Source organism: Carcharhinus amblyrhynchos, chromosome 24 (genome assembly GCF_965287045.1).
Source record: "Carcharhinus amblyrhynchos chromosome 24, sCarAmb.v2.hapA, whole genome shotgun sequence".
NCBI lineage: Eukaryota > Metazoa > Chordata > Chondrichthyes > Carcharhiniformes > Carcharhinidae > Carcharhinus > Carcharhinus amblyrhynchos.
The window spans coordinates 2,274,930-2,297,362 of record NC_137347.1 but is presented as its reverse complement, the minus strand read 5'-3'; the positions used below and the strand labels follow the sequence as shown (position 1 = coordinate 2,297,362).

The 22,433-nt window shown below is 51.2% G+C and overlaps 1 protein-coding gene across 2 annotated transcripts in view; it reads right to left on the bottom strand.

The window, feature by feature from the left end:
* Window positions 1-22,433, bottom strand: part of rims3 (regulating synaptic membrane exocytosis 3) — a 229,565-nt gene that overhangs the window by 18,197 nt on the left and 188,935 nt on the right. For both annotated transcript variants that reach the window (XM_080211686.1, XM_080211687.1), the window contains 3 exons: window positions 13,919-14,060; window positions 7,610-7,722; window positions 4,767-4,868 (listed from right to left, as the gene is read on the bottom strand). In XM_080211686.1, coding sequence (XP_080067812.1) covers window positions 4,767-4,868; window positions 7,610-7,722; window positions 13,919-14,060 — 357 coding nt within the window. The remainder of the gene's footprint in view (window positions 1-4,766; window positions 4,869-7,609; window positions 7,723-13,918; window positions 14,061-22,433) is intronic.

Sequence of the window (22,433 nt, the reverse complement as noted above, 5' to 3'; positions counted from 1 at the left end):
ATCGGCTGCCGTCGGTGGTGGTGGAGGCAAACTCGCTGGGGTCTTTTAAAAGACTTCTGGATGAGTACATGGGATCTAATGGGATTGGGAGTTACAGATAGTTCTATGGCCTGGTAGGTATGGATGTGATCGGCGCAACTTGTGGGCCGAAGGGCCTGTTTGTGCTGTAGTGCTCTTTGAAAGAAGTTCCCATGGGATTGTCCACGGGTAATGTGGACCAATAATGGGATGCTTTACTCCTGAGGTGGCTTCAAAGTCTTCACTTGACTTGGTCATTCAAGGTCCACTCCGTCTGTGGGAAGTAGAGTCAGGAGTGTGATGGAATATCTGCCTCTTGTCTGAATGGGTGCGGCTCCAACAAAGCCCAAGAAGATGAACAGCGTCCAGGACAAAGCGAACCACTTGATAAGCACCACCTTCACAATCCATTCCTTCCACCGCCCATGTAGTGGTAGCAGTGTGTACCATCCACTAGATACACTGCAGCGACTCACCAAGTCTCCTTCAACGGCACCTTTCAAACCCACAACCATCTAGAAGGACCACCACCACCTCCCAGAAGGAAAAACAACAGTAAAACTGGGAAATAAGAACACTGGTCCAAACTGTTTCCTTCTGGGTTGTAAGTCCCCCTCTAAGCCACTCACACCGTTCCTTCACCATCACTGAGGTAAAATCCTGGAGCTCCCTCCCTAACAGCACCCTGGGTGTGCCTACACCACATGGACTGCAGCGGTTCAAGAAGGCAGCTCACCACCACCTTCTCAAGGGTAACAAGGGATGGGCAATAGATGCAGGCCAGACAGCCACACCCACATCCCATACATTAAGCTATGAGCTATGAGGAGAGGCTGAATAAACTAGGCTTGTACTCGTTAGAGTTTAGAAGAATGAGGGGAGATCTCATTGAGATGTATAAGATGATGAATGGGATGGATAGGATAGAGGTGGAGAGACTCTTCCTGCTCAGAAAGGACAGTAGGACTAGGGGGCACAGCCTCAAGATAGAGGGGGGGCGGTTTAGAACGGAGTTGAGGAGGAACTTCTTCACTCAAAGGGTGGTGAATCTCTGGAATTCTCTGCCCATTGAAGTGGTGGAGGCTGCCTCGCTAAATATTTTTAAGACGCGGGTTGATGGGTTTTTGATAAGAGAGGGGATTAAGGGTTATGGGGAGAGGGCGGGAATGTGGAACTGAGCCACGACAGATCAGCCATGATCTTATTGAATGGCAGGGCAGGCTCGAAGGGCTAGATGGCCTACTCCTGCTCCTATTTCTTATGTTCTTAATACCTTTAGGAAAATATAGAGGTTATATTGTTGTGGACTCGCCAACTTTAAGGGCGTTCGAATGGTCAGTGGATAGGCATATGGGTAACATTGGAATAGTTTAGGTTAGAGGGTCATTAGATTGGTTCCACTGGTCGGCTCAACATCGAGGGCCGAAGGGCCTGTACTGCGCTGTAATGTTCTATGTTCTCTATGATACTATTGAGGAATGTTTCTATAGATTTGCAATCATTTGTAAATTCCTGTCTCCCTTCTCAGGACAGAACAGAAAAAAACACCAGGAACTAACTGGAAATTTATCTTGTTCATACAGATTTTCGAAGGCGGTGGTTATTCATTGACTGATCCCTGGCCGTTGATATTTGACCAAATTAAGTGCAAGTCAAGGACTGTTTGTGGTGTTTCTATACTCGGAGCATCGAGCTGTAATCTTTATGTGTGACACTTTAAGATTGACACTTTATCGAGTGCAGACTGTGGATGTAATGGGATAGTCAGTGTGAGTGCCCAGAGTGAACCTCAATCTGATGCACATTAATGGTCACCTTATCCCTCAGTATCTGCTAAAGCATATCACCAGGCCAAAAGCTCAGTGCAGAAATACCGAATTGATTCAGGAGTTCAGGAGCACTTTTGGCGCACCCAAAGCTTGTGACAGGTGCTATATAAATGCAAGTCTTTCCTTCATACACTCAGTGCACTCACTGGTTGAACAAAATGCAGCAAAATGGGAAGGGGTTTGATCCATTGGGATTGTGTACAATGGGAGTGAATGGGAAGGGGTTTGATCCATTGGGATTGTGTACAATGGGAGTGAATGGGAAGGGGTTTGATCCATTGGGATTGTGTACAATGGGAGGGAATGGGAAGGGGTTTGATCCATTGGGATTGTGTACAATGGGAGTGAATGGGAAGGGGTTTGATCCATTGGGATTGTGTACAATGGGAGTGAATGGGAAGGGGTTTGATCCATTGGGATTGTGTACAATGGGAGTGAATGAGAAGGGGTTTGATCCATTGGGATTGTGTACAATGGGAGGGAATGGGAAGGGGTTTGATCCATTGGGATTGTGTACAATGGGAGTGAATGGGAAGGGGTTTGATCCATTGGGATTGTGTACAATGGGAGTGAATGGGAAGGGGTTTGATCCATTGGGATTGTGTACAATGGGAGTGAATGGGAAGGGGTTTGATCCACTGGGATTGTGAACAATGGGAGTGAATGGGAAGGGGTTTGATCCATTGGGATTGTGTACAATGGGAATGAATGGAAAGGGATTTGATCCATTGGGATTGTGTACAATGGGAGTGAATGAACATAAGAACATAAGGACATAAGAAATAGGAGCAGGAGTAGGCCATCTAGCCCCTCGAGCCTGCCCCGCCATTCAATAAGATCATGGCTGATCTGTCGTGGCTCAGTTCCACATTCCCGCCCTCTCCCCATAACCCTTAATCCCCTCGCTTATCAAAAACCCATCAACCCGCGTCTTAAAAATATTTAGCGAGGCAGCCTCCACCACTTCAACGGGCAGAGAATTCCAGAGATTCACCACCCTTTGAGTGAAGAATTTCCTCCTCAACTCCGTTCTAAACCGCCCCCCCTTTATCTTGAGGCTGTGCCCCCTAGTCCTACTGTCCTTTCTGAGCGGGAAGAGTCTCTCCACCTCTATCCTATCCATCCCATTCATCATCTTATACGTCTCAATGAGATCTCCCCTCATTCTTCTAAACTCTAACGAGTACAAGCCTAGTTTATTCAGCCTCTCCTCATAGCTCAACCCCCTCAACTCCGGTATCAGCCTAGTAAACCTCCTCTGCACTCCCTCCAAGGCCAAAATATCCTTGCGTAAGTGCGGCAACCAAAACTGCACACAGTGCTCCAGCTGCGGCCTCACCAATGCCCTATACAGCCGCAGCAAGACCTCCCTACTTTTATATTCAATCCCCCTCGCTATGAAGGCCAGCATCCCATTCGCCTTCCTGACCACCTGCTGCACCTGCAGGCTGGGTTTTTGCGACTCATGTACAAGGACCCCGAGGTCCCTCTGCACCGTCGCCTGCTGCAGTTTTTCGCCACGTAAGTAATAGTCCTTCCGACCATTATTCCTGCCAAAGTGGACCACCTCGCACTTGCCAACATTAAATTCCATTTGCCATTTCCTGGTCCATTCGCCCAGCCTATCTAGATCCTTCTGCAGACTCTCCACACCCTCCGCGCAATTTGCCGTTCCCCCAATCATGGTGTCATCAGCAAATTTCGACACCATACACTCGGTTCCCTCCTCCAGATCATCTATATAAATGGTAAATAGCTGAGGCCCCAGCACCGATCCCTGGGGCACTCCACTAGTCACCAACCGCCAATCCGAATAGCACCCATTAACCCCCACTCTCTGCCTCCTATTTGACAACCAATCCTCTATCCACGCTAACACCCTACCCCCAACTCCATGCCCCCTTACCTTCTGCAATAACCTCTTGTGAGGTACCTTGTCAAACGCCTTCTGGAAATCAAGAAAGACCACATCCACCGGCTCTCCTCTATCCACCGCCCTAGACACATCCTCATAGGGGTTTGATCCATTGGGATTGTGTATAATGGGAGTGAATGGGAAGGGGTTTGATCCATTGGGATTGAGTACAATGGGAGTGAATGGGAAGGGGTTTGATCCATTGGGATTGTGTACAATGGGAGTGAATGGGAAGGGGTTTGATCCATTGGGATTGTGTACAATGGGAGTGAATGGGAAGGGGTTTGATCCATTGGGATTGTGTACAATGGGAGTGAATGGGAAGGGGTTTGATCCATTGGGATTGTGTACAATGGGAGTGAATGGGAAGGGGTTTGATCCATTGGGATTGTGTACAATGGGAGTGAATGGGAAGGGGTTTGATCCATTGGGATTGTGTACAATGGGAGTGAATGGGAAGGGGTTTGATCCATTGGGATTGTGTATAATGGGAGTGAATGGGAAGGGGTTTGATCCATTGGGATTGTGTACAATGGGAGTGAATGGGAAGGGGTTTGATCCATTGGGATTGTGTACAATGGGAGTGAATGGGAAGGGGTTTGATCCATTGGGATTGTGTACAATGGGAGTGAATGGGAAGGGGTTTGATCCATTGGGATTGTGTACAATGGGAGGGAATGGGAAGGGGTTTGATCCATTGGGATTGTGTACAATGGGAGTGAATGGGAAGGGGTTTGATCCATTGGGATTGTGTACAATGGGAGTGAATGGGAAGGGGTTTGATCCATTGGGATTGTGTACAATGGGAGTGAATGGGAAGGGGTTTGATCCATTGGGATTGTGTACAATGGGAGGGAATGGGAAGGGGTTTGATCCATTGGGATTGTGTACAATGGGAGTGAATGGGAAGGAGTTTGATCCATTGGGATTGTGTACAATGGGAGGGAATGGGAAGGGGCATTGCCTTTAAAACACTGGTGTGTAATTTTATTCCGAGCACTGACCTGGCAAAGCTTTGGTACCAGGCTTAGGGGTCAGCCCTCTGGCCTGAATAATTTCTACCTCCAGTTGTCCGCTGCGATCAGCCATTCCAACATGAATATCACCTACAATAAAACAGTAAAACCAATTAGTTCATCATGAGCACCACTGACTGTGGAAACCATCCCCAAAAACCCCTCGATTAGATTCCAGTCTGTAACTCACTCCCGGGTATCTGTTATTCTATATATAAACCACCCCGAACCCCTCGATTAGACTCCAGTCTGTAACTCACTCCCGGGTATCTGTTATTCTATATATAAACCACCCCGAACCCCTCGATTAGATTCCAGTCTGTAACTCACTCCCGGGTATCTGTTATTCTATATATAAACCACCCCGAACCCCTCGATTAGATTCCAGTCTGTAACTCACTCCCGGGTATCTGTTATTCTATATATAAACCACCCCGAACCCCTCGATTAGATTCCAGTCTGTAACTCACTCCCGGGTATCTGTTATTCTATATATAAACCACCCCGAACCCCTCGATTAGATTCCAGTCTGTAACTCACTCCCGGGTATCTGTTATTCTATATATCAACCACCCCGAATCCCTCGATTAGATTCTGGTCTCTAACTCGCTCTTGGCCATTGGAGAGGGTGCATGAGGATTTTACTAGGGTGGGACCAGTGATGTGGTTACTTGAAGAGAGTGGAGAAGCTGGGATTGTTCTCCTTAGACCATAATGGGAAAGTTAGAGATGGACAAACTCATGAAGAGTAATCAAGGAGAATATTTTTCAGTGACAGAGGGTCATAACGGAAGAACACACAGAGATTTAAAATAATTGCTGAAAGGTACAAAGGCAGATAAGTTTCTTTTACACAGTGAGTTGTTTTGATCTGGAAGCCACTATCTAAAAGGGCAGTGGAAGCAGATTGAATGGGAACTTTCAACAGGGAATCGGATAAATATTTGTAAAGGAGAAATCTGCACAGCTCTGGGGAGAGTTGAATCTGGATCCTCTCACAGTCAACCAGACACTATAGGCTGAATGATCTTTTACGTGGCATCTTGCTATCATTCACCTAAACCTTCAAACTTGGTGTTTTTGTGTCTCAAACATCAAAACTCTTAATATGCTTCCATGTTCTGTTTGAATGTGTGAAAGGGAGGCTGTATTAACATTGGCCTGGAGTAGTCGGTACATTGGCTGCTCTGAGTACGACCTGCACTGAGGGTCTGAATCCACCCCTCCCACTCAGACCCCTCCCGCTCCGGCCTTTCTCGCTCCGGTCCCTCCTGCTCCGATTAGTTTTCTAGCTCTAACTTTATCCAGGTCCTGGACTCCAGTTTAGGTTTTTTGTTACAGTGTCCCCACAGGGTTATCACCCTCCCACATTTTTGATTGGTTGGTTATTGTTTTCTCGAAGAGTATAAATGACATAAACATTCCCCCTGTCCATCACTTCGGTCAGGTTTACCAATATGACCTCATTCATCCTCACTGATTCTCTCTGCCTGGCTGAAACTTTCCAAGATGCTCAGTCGCTCTCTAATCTTTAATTACACACTCAGTCATTTCCTGATGTGAAGTTAACCAGTCTAGCGTTCCCAGGTTCCACATACTCCCTTTTCCTACACAGCACAGCGACGTGTGTAATGTTCCAACCGGAGAGGGGTGCTCCATCGGATTCTGTGGGGCTGATCGTGCCGGCTGGCTGGAATTTTATCATTCCCCCACCCCCCCATCCCCTGGTGGGTGAGCGGGAGTGAGGAGTTTGAACGGAGGGGATTTCCCTCCCAGTTTCCCGACAGCCCCCAACTTGGCAGTGATTTTACACTGGGGGAACACTGCCCTTGCCCCAAAGTCCCTTAAGTGGCCACCTGAGGACCTCTTCCCCACCCAGCCTCAGTTTTTAGGTTGGTGGTAGGTCGGGGTGGGGGGAGGAGACAGGGGTGGGGCGGGGGGGGGTGTGAGCAGAGGCTGAGTGGATAGCAGCCACCTCCATCAGCAAGCCCAGGGACCTCCGAACATCTCTCCCTGCCCCTTACCCCCAACCTGTAACATGAAACCTTAAACACCCTCCTGACGACCCCCCTCCTCTCCTTGGCACCCTTCCTGAGCTGTGGGACCTGGGGCATAGAAACCAGAAGCAGGCGTAGGCCATTTGGTTCTGCCATTCATTTTGATCAAGATGATCATCAAATTCAATATCCTGATTCCTCCCTTTCTCCCCACATCCCTTGATACCTTTAGCCCCAAGAGCTATATCTAATTTCTTCTTGAAATCACGCAACATTTTAGCCTCAACTGCATTCAGCGGTAGTGAATTCCACACATTCACCATTCTTTGGATGAAGAAATTTCTCCTCTACTCAGTTCTAAAAGGTTTACCTCTTATCCTCAAACTTTGTCTCCCTAGTTCTGGATTCCCCCACCATCAGGAACACTCTTTCTGAATCTACCCTGTTAGAATTTTGTATGTTTCTATGAGATCGCACCAGGAAATTCTCCACAGTGCCTCTTCCGCCAACTGCAACGCTATTCCTGGAGGGACTGGGAGCTACTGGCCAATCTGACTGGTTGCCAACTTTCCAAGATGGCATTTTCTCACAAATGAGGGTGGATTTCCCACCCCAATGCCAATTAACACTCATTAGAATATCGTATAGCATCAGGGCTGCTGGATGTGATCTCTGCCAAGCTCCTGCCATCCCAAAAACTCAAGCCATTGGGTTTGGGAATGGCTGGAGAAAGTCAAATGTACATCAGAATTTCAATGACATCCTTCTAACACAGAGCAGAAGTTAAGCAGAATGGAGTGAGCCGCTCCAAGCCAGCTCGAGTAAAGGACTTACCCATGGAAGGAGCTGCCAATGTCTGTCGTCCCACCAGCTGTGCAGGGCCGATTCCATCCAAAAAGTCGCTGAACTGACCATCTGCTCCCAACCTTGCTGTGGGGAAAACCAAACTGGGAAAAGAAGAACTCTGGTCAATATCTGCTGCTAACAGTCCTTAGCAACTGCAACCAGGGGCCCCACATGTTTACTGTGGAGTTCACTGCAAATTTGGAAATGGTTTCCTAAGAGCTTTTGGAAGGTTTGTGGAGAGAAAACTGTGTTTACTCAGATTTCACTGGAAATTTACAGAGAACCTTTTGGAAGTTTATTGAGAATTATTTTGCTTGCTCATAGGGTGAGTATTTACTGTCCATCCATCATTGTCATTGAGAAGGTGCTGGTGAGCTGCCTTCTTGAACCTACGCAGTCCATGTGGTGTAGGTACACCCACAGTGCTGTTAGGAAGAGAGTTCCAGGATTTTGATCCAGTGACAGTGAAGGAATAGCGATGGATTCCCAAGTCGGGATGGTGAGTGACTTGGAGGGGAACCTCCAGGTGAATGGTGTTCCCATGCGTCTGCTGCCCTTGTCTCCCTCCTTGGTAAAGATTGAGAATTTGGAAGATGATGTTGAAGGAGCTTTGGTGCAGTGCATCTTGTAGATGGTACACACTGCTGCCACTGAGCGTTGGTGTTGGATGGGGTGTAAATCAAGCTGGTTTGTCCTGGAAGGTGTTAAGCTTTATAGAAATCATGGAAACCCTACAGCACAGAAAGAGGCCATTTGGCCCATCGAGTCTGCACCGACTACAATCCCACCCAGGCCCTACCCCCATATCCCTACATATTTACCCACTAATCCCTCTAACCTACACATCTCAGGACACTAAGGGCAATACTAGCTAACCCGCACATCTTTGGACTGTGGGAGGAAACTGGAGCACCTGGAGGAAACCCACACAGACACGAGGAGAATGTGCAAACTCCACACAGACAGTGACCCGAGCCGGGAATCGAACCCAGGACCCTGGAGCTGTGAAGCAGCAGTGTTAACCACTGTGCTACCGTGCCGCCCAAGGCTCTTAGAACCATACAGAGCAAAAAGAGGCCCTTCGGCCCATCGAGTCTGCATGGAACACAATCCCACCCAGGCCCTACCCCCATATTATACCCACTAATCCCTCTAACCTATGCATCCCTGGATACTAAGGGGCAATTTCTTAGCATGGCCAATCAACCTAACCCACACATCTTTGGACTGTGGGAGGAAACCCACGTAGACATGCGTCCTATCCCTATAACCCCATGGATTTACGACGCCAATCCCCCTAACCTACACACTGTGGAATACAAAGAGGCAATTTTGCATGACCAATCCACCTAACCTACACATCTTTCGACTGATATGACTACAACCAGCAGAGTTTTTGGTCCCTTATACACATTGATTCCAGTTTTGCTCGGGTTCCTCGATGCTACACTTGAACAAATGCTGCATTGTCGTCAGGGGCTGTCACTCTCACCTCACCTCTGGAGTTCAGCTCTTTCGTCCATGTTTGATCCAAGGCTGGAATGAGGTCAGGAGCTGAGTGACCCCCTGGCAAAACCCAAACTGGGCGTCACTGAGCAGGTTAGTGCTGAGCAGGAGCTTCTTGATAGCGCTGTCGATGGCCCCTTTCATCACTTTACTGATGATCGAGAGTTGCCCTGATGAGACGGTAATTGGTTGAACATAAGAAATAGGAGCAGGAGTAGGCCATCTAGCCCTTCGAGCCTGCCCCGCCATTCAATAAGATCATGGCTGATCTGAAGTGGATCAGTTCCACTTTCCCGCTTTCTCCCCATAACCCTTAATTCCCCTGTCTATCAGAAACCTATCTACCCGTGACTTAAATATATTCAACAAGGTAGCGTTGAACACTTCAATAGGCAGAGAATTCCACAGATTCACCACCCTTTGAGTGAAGAAGTTCCTCCTCAACTCCGTTCTAAACTGCCTCCCCCCCCCTTATCTTGAGGCTGTGCCCTCTAGTCCTGCTATCCTTTCTAAGTGGGAAGAATCTCTCTACCTCTACCCTATCCATCCCTTTCATTATCTTATATGTCTCGATAAGATCCCCTCTCAGTCTTCTAAACTCTAACGAGTACAGACCCAGTCTATTCAATCTCTCTTCACAAGCTAACCCCCTCATCTCCAGTATCAGCCTGGTGAACCTTCTCTGCACTCCCTCCAAGGCCAATATATCCTTCCGCAAATAATGGTTGGGTTGGATTTGTCCTGCTTTTTTGTGTACAGGACATACCTGGGCAATTTTCCACATTGCTGGACAGATGCCAGTGTTGTAACTGTCCTGGAAGAGCTTGGCTAGGGATCCTGAAGCATAAGTCTTCAATAATATTGCTGCAATACTGTCAGAACCCATAGCCTTTTCAGTATTTGTAGCGTAAAGAATGAACACAGACAGCTTAAATCATCTGTGATGTAAAATCCCATGCACCAGAGAATGCTGAGAGAGATTTCTAGATGCTAAAACCTACCCAGTATATAGTTAGAAGAATGTTTCATGAAAGTATGGTTTACCAGCGGCCTTGCCCCTAACAGTCTCAATCGACCCTACCCAGGGAATATCTGAGCCCAGACCCACAGTGATGATAACAGAGTATCCGGTGTATCCAGTCATTTCTCCATATCACATGGAGTGAATCAAATTGGCTGCAAACTGACATCTGTGATGCTGGGGAACCACTGGAGGAGACTGAGACTGGTCATCCATTCAGCGCTTCTGACAAATGGCTTCATCCTTTGCGCTGATGTGTTAGCCTTCCCCATCAGAGAGGGTGGGGCTGGCACAGTGGTTACCACTATTATCGCACAGCGCCAGGCACCCGGGTTCAATTCCGGCCTCGGGTCACTGGCTGTGTGGAGATTGCACATTCTCCTCGTGCCTGTATGGGTTTCCTCCGGGTGCTCCAGTTTCCTCCTAAGATGTGCGGGTTAGGTGCATTGGCCACGCTAAATTGCCAGTGTCCTGGGATGCCTAGAGGGATTAGTGGGGTAAATATGTGGGATTACGGGGATAGGGCTTAGGTGGGATTGTTGTCGGTGCAGACTCGATGGGCTGAATGGCCTCATTCTGCACTGTAGGGTTTCTATGATTCTATTTGACAGTGAGAGCCTTTTACCTCGGATGGTGATGGCTAACACGAAGGGACATAGCTTTAAATTAAGGGGGGTAATTATAGGACGGATGTCAGAGGTAGGTTCTTTACTCAGAGGGTAGTAAGGGTGTGGAATGCCCTGCCTGCAGCAGTTGTGGACTCGCCAACTTTAAGGGCGTTCGAATGGTCAGTGGATAGGCATATGGATAACATTGGAATAGTTTGGGTTAGAGGGTCATTAGATTGGTTCCACTGGTCGGCACAACATTGAGGGCCGAAGGGCCTGTACTGCGCTGTTATGTTCTATTTCTATGTGGATATTTATAGAGACTCCTCCTCTAGTTAGTTTTTTAAAAGCTTTAGCTTGTGCATTTTGTTTAATTGTCCGCCATCACTCACAATGTGCAGGACTACAGAGCTTAGCTCTGATCCATTGGTTATGGAATCACTTAGTTATATCTTTTGCAGTGTTTGAACTGTTTGGTATGCATTGCATTGCTGCTTCACCAGGTTTTTTTATTAGGTATGCCTCCTGTTGTCCCTGGCATGCCATCTTCACTGATCCAGGCGCGATGGTAATAACAGAGTGAGGGATCTGCTGGGCCATGAGGTTACAGATTGTGGTTGAGTCCAATTCTGCTCTCGCTGATGGCCCACAGCACCTCACGGACGGCCAGTTTTGAGTTGCTAGATCTGTTCTGAATCCATCCAATTTTTGTATGGTGGGGATGTGATACAACACAACGTCCTCAATGTGAAAAGGGGAACTTGTTTCCAGAAAGACTGTGCCGTTATGAAGCTACCCATACTGTACTGGACTGTGTAAGTGTGACAGGTAGATTGCTGAGGTTGTGGTCACAGAGGCTTCTCCCTCTTGTTAATTTTCTCAATACCTGCTGCAGGCTCAGAATGATAGATATTCCCTTCAGGACATGGCCAGCTTGGTATAACTGAACTGTTCTTGCTGAAGACAAAAACCCAGCGTACATTCACTGAGAGGTTAGGGAGAAGTCAGAGGGAGGTCAGAGAGACGTCAGAGGGAGGATGAGAGAGATTAGGCGGAGGTTAGAGGAAGATTAGAGGGAGGTTAGAGACAGGTTATGGAAAGGTTAGGGAAAGGTTAGACAGAGGTTGTAGGGACATTATTAAGAGTTTACTGAGGCTTTACAGTGCTTCAGCTGGATTGGTCCTTTTCTATTCATGAAATCTTGGATTCTGTGTGGTTTTGATGCTCTGGTTTAGTGATCTCGCAGAGAAGGAATCTGTAGGCACTGGGGTCTGAGTGACACTGGGGTCTGAGTGACACTGCGGGGTTTCAGTGACACTGGGGGTGAGAGTGACACTGGGGACGAGAGTGACACTGGGGACGAGAGTGACACTGGGGACGAGAGTGACACTGGGGGTGAGAGTGACACTGAGGGGTGGGAGTGACACTGGGGGTGAGAGTGACACTGGGGGTGGGAGTGACACTGGGGACGAGAGTGACACTGGGGGTGAGAGTGACACTGAGGGGTTTGAGTGACATTGGGGGTGTGAGTGACACTGGGGGAGTGAGAGTGACACTGGCGTGGGAGTGACACTGGGGGGTTTGAGTGACATTGGGGTGTGAGTGACACTGGGGGAGTGAGAGTGACACTGGCGTGGGAGTGACACTGGGGGTGAGTGGCACTGGGGTTGAGAGTGACACTGGCAGTGGGAGTGACACTGGGGGTGAGAGTGACACTGGGGGTGGGAGTGACACTGGGGGTGGGAGTGACACTGGGGGTGAGAGTGACACTGGCAGTGGGAGTGACACTGGGGGTGAGTGACACCGGAGGTCTGAGTGACATTAGGGGTTTAAATGACACTGGCAGTGGGAGTGACACTGGGGATGAGAGTGACACTGGGCTGGTTAGCTATTGTGGTGTACAATGTGTTGCAAATTCCATAAGAACCCAGATTCATTTCCTATTAGAATTCCTGACCTGAATTCTCCAATAAACCTCGTGTGATCTGATCCAAAAGATAGATTTGTATTGTATGGGAGATGTAACTGTCTGCCTTCTCCGTTCCCTCAGCTGCTCTCATGTCTAATGTTTTCGGGCATTTCAAAGGTGAGGGGTGTCTTTACCAAAATCTCTCTGACTACTTGAAGACATGTGTCGGGAAGAAGGAGCTGGATCAACACCAGGGAAAACTAATGGGAAATCTGTGGGTATCCAATAGGCCAGAGCCAGGCTTTCCCTGGGACTCAGGCTCCCAGTGCTGGAAATACCACCTCCTGAGTGCTGTTGGTCAGAGGTCGGCAGTGCTGCACTGCCAGCAGTGTCATTGGGAGATGCTATCAGTAACGCTCCAGGAATTTCAACATGGATTCCCACCGGACTCAGGGCCAGTGAGGGCGGGATGCGGGTTGCAAAGAGGGGGTCATGGAATGAGTGGGAAAGGGGGTTGGAGGCATGGGCTGGCGGCTGTTATTTAGGAGCCACTGCCTTACCCGATGTTGGGTTCCCCAAGAGGGATTCCCAACCCCCCTGGTAGACCACTGGCAAACTCAATCGCGCATGGCCTCTGGAAAGCTCAGGGAAACTGTGCAACTCCTATTCAATCCCTGAACCACCACTAAATTCTGGATAATTGCTGCCGACTGGTTCAGTAATGAGTCTAAGTGACATCAGCCATCAGCAGGCAAGCTCCCTATCTCCAAATTAATCACAGGAGGTTTTCCTGCTGCCAGGAGATGGACATATGGCTCCCGCCAGGATTCAGAGGAGCTGGATTAACGTGTTTCCTGCCAAAATGAGCAGGATTAAACCCCACGTTTGAGAAATACAGATTACCTCTTCAGTCTCTGCAGCAGGTAATAAATATGTATTTATCACTGGAATATCACTCTTGCAAAGGGGAAGCTCTCCGCTTCCCTTATTTAATATTTACAGTTTGATTAACTCCATTGTGCTTTATTTCTGTAATGTAGCTACATAAACGTACTTGTTGTAATCTGAAATGACTCACGTGTTGCAGTGGGGAAGTATAACACTGCCAGTGAGATTTGGATCACAGGACTCTGCAAAGGCAGCTTTGTAAAAGGACACACAACCCGAATGGACGTGGCAATGGGATGATTTGCTCACACTGGGACCATCCCACCGTCACTGTTTGTGAGTGCTGCCCACTGCCAGATACTCACTTGCCATCGGAGCTGTTACTGTTGGTGCTGCCGTCTGTCGACTCTCTGCTGCCCTGTCGAGTCACTCGGTTTCTCATTTCCACCGCGATCCCAGTCTCGGTGCTTCTTCGAATGTTGCTTCGTAATTTCTTTGTGGCTGCCTCTGGAGGAAAAGCAAAAGACTCAGTTTAACACCATCGCAAGGATTCATTCTGTCAGTGGCCCATTAACACCCAGTCTCAGTGCCCCATTCACCCCCATTAATACCCAGTCTCACTGCTCCATTCACCCCCATTAACACCCAGTCTCACTGCCCCATTCACCCCCCCATTAACACCCAGTCTCACTGCCCCATTCACCCCCCCATTAACACCCAGTCTCACTGCCCCATTCACCCCCCCATTAACACCCAGTCTCACTGCCCCATTCACCCCCATTAACACCCAGTCTCACTGCCCCATTCACCCCCCCATTAACACCCAGTCTCACTGCCCCATTCACCCCCACATTAACACCCAGTATCACTGCCCCATTCACCCCCATTAACACCCAGACTCACTGCCCCATTCACCCCCATTAACACCCAGTCTCACTGCCCCATTCACCCCCATTAACACCCAGTCTCACTGCCCCATTCACCCCCATTATCACCCAGACTCACTGCCCCATTCACCCCCCCATTAACACCCAGACTCACTGCCCCATTCACCCCCATTAACACCCAGTCTCACTGCCCCATTCACCCCCATTAACACCCAGTCTCACTGCCCCATTCACCCCCATTAACACCCAGTCACACTGCCCCATTCACCCCACCATTAACACCCAGACTCACTGCCCCATTCACCCCCCCATTAACACCCAGTCTCACTGCCCCATTCACCCCCCCATTAACACCCAGTCTCACTGCCCCATTCACCCCCATTAACACCCAGTCTCACTGCCCCATTCACCCCCATTAACACCCAGTCTTACTGCCCCATTCACCCCCATTAACACCCAGTCTCACTGCCCCATTCACCCCCCCATTAACACCCAGTCTCACTGCCCCATTCACCCCCATTAACACCCAGTCTCACTGCCCCATTCACCCACCCATTAACACCCAGTCTCACTGCCCCATTCACCCCCCCATTAACACCCAGTCTCACTGCCCCATTCACCCCCATTAACACCCAGTCTCACTGCCCCATTCACCCCCCCATTAACACCCAGTCTCACTGTCCCATTCACCCCCATTATCACCCAGACTCACTGCCCCATTCACCCCCATTAATACCCAGTCTCACTGCCCCATTCACCCCCATTAACACCCAGTCTCACTGCCCCATTCACCCCCCCATTAACACCCAGTCTCACTGCCCCATTCACCCCCATTAACACCCAGTCTCACTGCCCCATTCACCCCCCAATTAACACCCAGTCTCACTGCCCCATTCACCCCCACATTAACACCCAGTCTCACTGCCCCATTCACCCCCATTAACACCCAGTCTCACTGCCCCATTCACCCCCATTAACACCCAGTCTCACTGCTCCATTCACCCCCCCATTAACACCCAGTCTCACTGCCCCATTCACCCCCATTAACACCCAGTCTCACTGCCCCATTCACCCCCATTATCACCCAGTCTCACTGCCCCATTCACCCCATTATCACCCAGTCTCACTCCCCCATTCACCCCCATTAACACCCAGTCTCACTGCCCCATTCACCCCCCCATTAACACCCAGTCTCACTGCCCCATTCATCCCCCCATTAACACCCAGTCTCAGTGCCCCATTCACCCCCCCATTAACACCCAGTCTCACTGCCCCATTCACCACCATTAACACCCAGTCTCACTGCCCCATTCACCCCCCCATTAACACCCAGTCTCACTGCCCCATTCACCCCCATTATCACCCAGTCTCACTGCCCCATTCACCCCATTATCACCCAGTCTCACTCCCCCATTCACCCCCATTAACACCCAGTCACACTGCCCCATTCACCCCCCCATTAACACCCAGTCACACTGCCCCATTCACCCCCCCATTAACACCCAGTCTCACTCCCCCATTCACCCCCATTAACACCCAGTCTCACTGCCCCATTCACCCCCCCATTAACACCCAGTCTCACTGCCCCATTCACCCCATTAACACCCAGTCTCACTGCCCCATTCACCCCCCCATTAATACCCAGACTCACTGCCCCATTCACCCCCCCATTAACACCCAGTCTCACTGCCCCATTCACCCCATTAACACCCAGTCTCACTGCCCCATTCACCCCCATTAACACCCAGTCTCACTGCCCCATTCACCCCCATTAACACCCAGTCTCACTGCCCCATTCACCCCCCCATTAACACCCAGTCTCACTGCCCCATTCACCCCCATTAACACCCAGTCTCACTGCCCCATTCACCCCCCCATTAACACGCAGTCTCACTGCCCCATTCACCCCCATTATCACCCAGTCTCACTGCCCCATTCACCCCCATTAACACCCAGTCTCACTGCCCCATTCACCCCCCCATTAACACGCAGTCTCACTGCCCCATTCACCCCCATTATCACCCAGTCTCACTGCCCCATTCACCCCCATTAACACCCAGTCTCACTGCCCCATTCACCCCCCCATTAACACCCAGTCTCACTGCCCCATTCACCCCCATTAACACCCAGTCTCACTGCCCCATTCACCCCCCCATTAACACCCAGTCTCACTGCCCCATTCACCCCCATTAACACCCAGTCTCACTGCCCCATTCACCCCCATTAACACCCAGTCTCACTGCCCCATTCACCCCCATTAACACCCAGTCTCACTGCCCCATTCACCCCCCCATTAACACCCAGTCTCACTGCCCCATTCACCCCCCCATTAACACCCAGTCTCACTGTCCCATTCACCCCCATTATCACCCAGACTCACTGCCCCATTCACCCCCATTAATACCCAGTCTCACTGCCCCATTCACCCCCATTAACACCCAGTCTCACTGCCCCATTCACCCCCCCATTAACACCCAGTCTCACTGCCCCATTCACCCCCATTAACACCCAGTCTCACTGCCCCATTCACCCCCCCATTAACACCCAGTCTCACTGCCCCATTCACCCCCACATTAACACCCAGTCTCACTGCCCCATTCACCCCCATTAACACCCAGACTCACTGCCCCATTCACCCCCATTAACACCCAGTCTCACTGCCCCATTCACCCCCATTAACAACCAGTCTCACTGCCCCATTCACCCCCATTATCACCCAGACTCACTGCCCCATTCACCCCCCCATTAACACCCAGTCTCACTGCCCCATTCACCCCCATTATCACCCAGTCTCACTGCCCCATTCATCCCCCCATTAACACCCAGTCTCACTGCCCCATTCACCCCCATTAACACCCAGTCTCACTGCCCCATTCACCCCCCCATTAACACCCAGTCTCACTGCCCCATTCACCCCCCATTAACACCCAGTCTCACTGCCCCATTCACCCCCCCATTAACACCCAGTCTCACTGCCCCATTCACCCCCATTAACACCCAGTCTCACTGCCCCATTCACCCCCCCATTAACACCCAGTCTCACTGCCCCATTCACCCCCCCATTAACACCCAGACTCACTGCCCCATTCACCCCCATTAACACCCAGTCTCACTGCCCCATTCACCCACCCATTAACACCCAGTCTCACTGCCCCATTCACCCCCCCATTAACACCCAGTCTCACTGCCCCATTCACCCCCATTAACACCCAGTCTCACTGCCCCATTCACCCCCCCATTAACACCCAGTCTCACTGTCCCATTCACCCCCATTATCACCCAGACTCACTGCCCCATTCACCCCCATTAATACCCAGTCTCACTGCCCCATTCACCCCCATTAACACCCAGTCTCACTGCCCCATTCACCCCCCCATTAACACCCAGTCTCACTGCCCCATTCACCCCCATTAACACCCAGTCTCACTGCCCCATTCACCCCCCCATTAACACCCAGTCTCACTGCCCCATTCACCCCCACATTAACACCCAGTCTCACTGCCCCATTCACCCCCATTAACACCCAGTCTCACTGCCCCATTCACCCCCATTAACACCCAGTCTCACTGCTCCATTCACCCCCCCATTAACACCCAGTCTCACTGCCCCATTCACCCCCATTAACACCCAGTCTCACTGCCCCATTCACCCCCATTATCACCCAGTCTCACTGCCCCATTCACCCCATTATCACCCAGTCTCACTCCCCCATTCACCCCCATTAACACCCAGTCTCACTGCCCCATTCACCCCCCCATTAACACCCAGTCTCACTGCCCCATTCATCCCCCCATTAACACCCAGTCTCAGTGCCCCATTCACCCCCCCATTAACACCCAGTCTCACTGCCCCATTCACCACCATTAACACCCAGTCTCACTGCCCCATTCACCCCCCCATTAACACCCAGTCTCACTGCCCCATTCACCCCCATTATCACCCAGTCTCACTGCCCCATTCACCCCATTATCACCCAGTCTCACTCCCCCATTCACCCCCATTAACACCCAGTCACACTGCCCCATTCACCCCCCCATTAACACCCAGTCACACTGCCCCATTCACCCCCCCATTAACACCCAGTCTCACTCCCCCATTCACCCCCATTAACACCCAGTCTCACTGCCCCATTCACCCCCCCATTAACACCCAGTCTCACTGCCCCATTCACCCCATTAACACCCAGTCTCACTGCCCCATTCACCCCCCCATTAATACCCAGACTCACTGCCCCATTCACCCCCCCATTAACACCCAGTCTCACTGCCCCATTCACCCCATTAACACCCAGTCTCACTGCCCCATCCACCCCCATTAACACCCAGTCTCACTGCCCCATTCACCCCCATTAACACCCAGTCTCACTGCCCCATTCACCCCCCCATTAACACCCAGTCTCACTGCCCCATTCACCCCCATTAACACCCAGTCTCACTGCCCCATTCACCCCCCCATTAACACGCAGTCTCACTGCCCCATTCACCCCCATTATCACCCAGTCTCACTGCCCCATTCACCCCCATTAACACCCAGTCTCACTGCCCCATTCACCCCCCCATTAACACCCAGTCTCACTGCCCCATTCACCCCCATTAACACCCAGTCTCACTGCCCCATTCACCCCCCCATTAACACCCAGTCTCACTGCCCCATTCACCCCCATTAACACCCAGTCTCACTGCCCCATTCACCCCCATTAACACCCAGTCTCACTGCCCCATTCACCCCCCATTAACACCCAGTCTCACTGCCCCATTCACCCCATTAACACCCAGTCTCACTGCCCCATTCACCCCCCCATTAACACCCAGTCTCACTGCCCCATTCACCCCCATTAACACCCAGTCTCACTGCCCCATTCACCCCCATTAATACCCAGTCTCACTGCCCCATTCATCCCCCCATTAACACCCAGTCACACTGCCCCATTCACCCCCCATTAACACCCAGTCTCACTGCCCCATTCACCCCCCCCATTAACACCCAGTCTCACTGCCCCATTCACCCCCCCATTAACACCCAGTCTCACTGCCCCATTCACCCCCCATTAACACCCAGTCTCACTGCCCCATTCACCCTCATTAACACCCAGTCTCACTGCCCCATTCACCCCATTAATACCCAGTCTCACTGCCCCATTCATCCCCCATTAACACCCAGTCTCACTGCCCCATTCACCCCCATTAACACCCAGTCTCACTGCCCCATTCACCCCCCCATTAACACCCAGTCTCACTGCCCCATTCACCCCCCATTAACACCCAGTCTCACTGCACCATTCACCCCCCCATTAACACCCAGTCTCACTGCCCCATTCACTCCCCCATTAACACCCAGTCTCACTGCCCCATTCACCCCCCATTAACACCCAGTCTCACTGCCCCATTCACCCCCATTAACACCCAGTCTCACTGCCCCATTCACCCCCCATTAACACCCAGTCTCACTGCCCCATTCACCCCCATTAACACCCAGTCTCACTGCCCCATTCACCCCCATTAACACCCAGTCTCACTGCCCCATTCACCCCCCCATTAACACCCAGTCTCACTGCCCCATTCACCCCCCCATTAACACCCAGTCTCACTGCCCCATTCACCCCCATTAACACCCAGTCTTACTGCCCCATTCACCCCCATTAACACCCAGTCTCACTGCCCCATTCACCCCATTAATACCCAGTCTCACTGCCCCATTCACCCCCATTAACACCCAGTCTCACTGCCCCATTCACCCCCATTAATACTCAGTCTCACTGCCCCATTCATCCCCCCATTAACACCCAGTCTCACTGCCCCATTCACCCCCCATTAACACCCAGTCTCACTGCCCCATTCACCCCATTAATACCCAGTCTCACTGCCCCATTGACGCCCATTAACACCCAGACTCACTGCCCCATTCACCCCCATTAACACCCAGTCTCACTGCCCCATTCACCCACCCATTAACACCCAGTCTCACTGCCCCATTCACCCCCCCATTAACACCCAGTCTCACTGCCCCATTCACCCCCATTAACACCCAGTCTCACTGCCCCATTCACCCCCCCATTAACACCCAGTCTCACTGTCCCATTCACCCCCATTATCACCCAGACTCACTGCCCCATTCACCCCCATTAATACCCAGTCTCACTGCCCCATTCACCCCCATTAACACCCAGTCTCACTGCCCCATTCACCCCCCCATTAACACCCAGTCTCACTGCCCCATTCACCCCCATTAACACCCAGTCTCACTGCCCCATTCACCCCCCCATTAACACCCAGTCTCACTGCCCCATTCACCCCCACATTAACACCCAGTCTCACTGCCCCATTCACCCCCATTAACACCCAGACTCACTGCCCCATTCACCCCCATTAACACCCAGTCTCACTGCCCCATTCACCCCCATTAACACCCAGTCTCACTGCCCCATTCACCCCCATTATCACCCAGACTCACTGCCCCATTCACCCCCCCATTAACACCCAGTCTCACTGCCCCATTCACCCCCATTATCACCCAGTCTCACTGCCCCATTCATCCCCCCATTAACACCCAGTCTCACTGCCCCATTCACCCCCATTAACACCCAGTCTCACTGCCCCATTCACCCCCCCATTAACACCCAGTCTCACTGCCCCATTCACCCCCCATTAACACCCAGTCTCACTGCCCCATTCACCCCCCCATTAACACCCAGTCTCACTGCCCCATTCACCCCCATTAACACCCAGTCTCACTGCCCCATTCACCCCCCCATTAACACCCAGTCTCACTGCCCCATTCACCCCCCCATTAACACCCAGACTCACTGCCCCATTCACCCCCATTAACACCCAGTCTCACTGCCCCATTCACCCACCCATTAACACCCAGTCTCACTGCCCCATTCACCCCCCCATTAACACCCAGTCTCACTGCCCCATTCACCCCCATTAACACCCAGTCTCACTGCCCCATTCACCCCCCCATTAACACCCAGTCTCACTGTCCCATTCACCCCCATTATCACCCAGACTCACTGCCCCATTCACCCCCATTAATACCCAGTCTCACTGCCCCATTCACCCCCATTAACACCCAGTCTCACTGCCCCATTCACCCCCCCATTAACACCCAGTCTCACTGCCCCATTCACCCCCATTAACACCCAGTCTCACTGCCCCATTCACCCCCCCATTAACACCCAGTCTCACTGCCCCATTCACCCCCACATTAACACCCAGTCTCACTGCCCCATTCACCCCCATTAACACCCAGTCTCACTGCCCCATTCACCCCCATTAACACCCAGTCTCACTGCTCCATTCACCCCCCCATTAACACCCAGTCTCACTGCCCCATTCACCCCCATTAACACCCAGTCTCACTGCCCCATTCACCCCCATTATCACCCAGTCTCACTGCCCCATTCACCCCATTATCACCCAGTCTCACTCCCCCATTCACCCCCATTAACACCCAGTCTCACTGCCCCATTCACCCCCCCATTAACACCCAGTCTCACTGCCCCATTCATCCCCCCATTAACACCCAGTCTCAGTGCCCCATTCACCCCCCCATTAACACCCAGTCTCACTGCCCCATTCACCACCATTAACACCCAGTCTCACTGCCCCATTCACCCCCCCATTAACACCCAGTCTCACTGCCCCATTCACCCCCATTATCACCCAGTCTCACTGCCCCATTCACCCCATTATCACCCAGTCTCACTCCCCCATTCACCCCCATTAACACCCAGTCACACTGCCCCATTCACCCCCCCATTAACACCCAGTCACACTGCCCCATTCACCCCCCCATTAACACCCAGTCTCACTCCCCCATTCACCCCCATTAACACCCAGTCTCACTGCCCCATTCACCCCCCTATTAACACCCAGTCTCACTGCCCCATTCACCCCATTAACACCCAGTCTCACTGCCCCATTCACCCCCCCATTAATACCCAGTCTCACTGCCCCATTCACCCCCCCATTAACACCCAGTCTCACTGCCC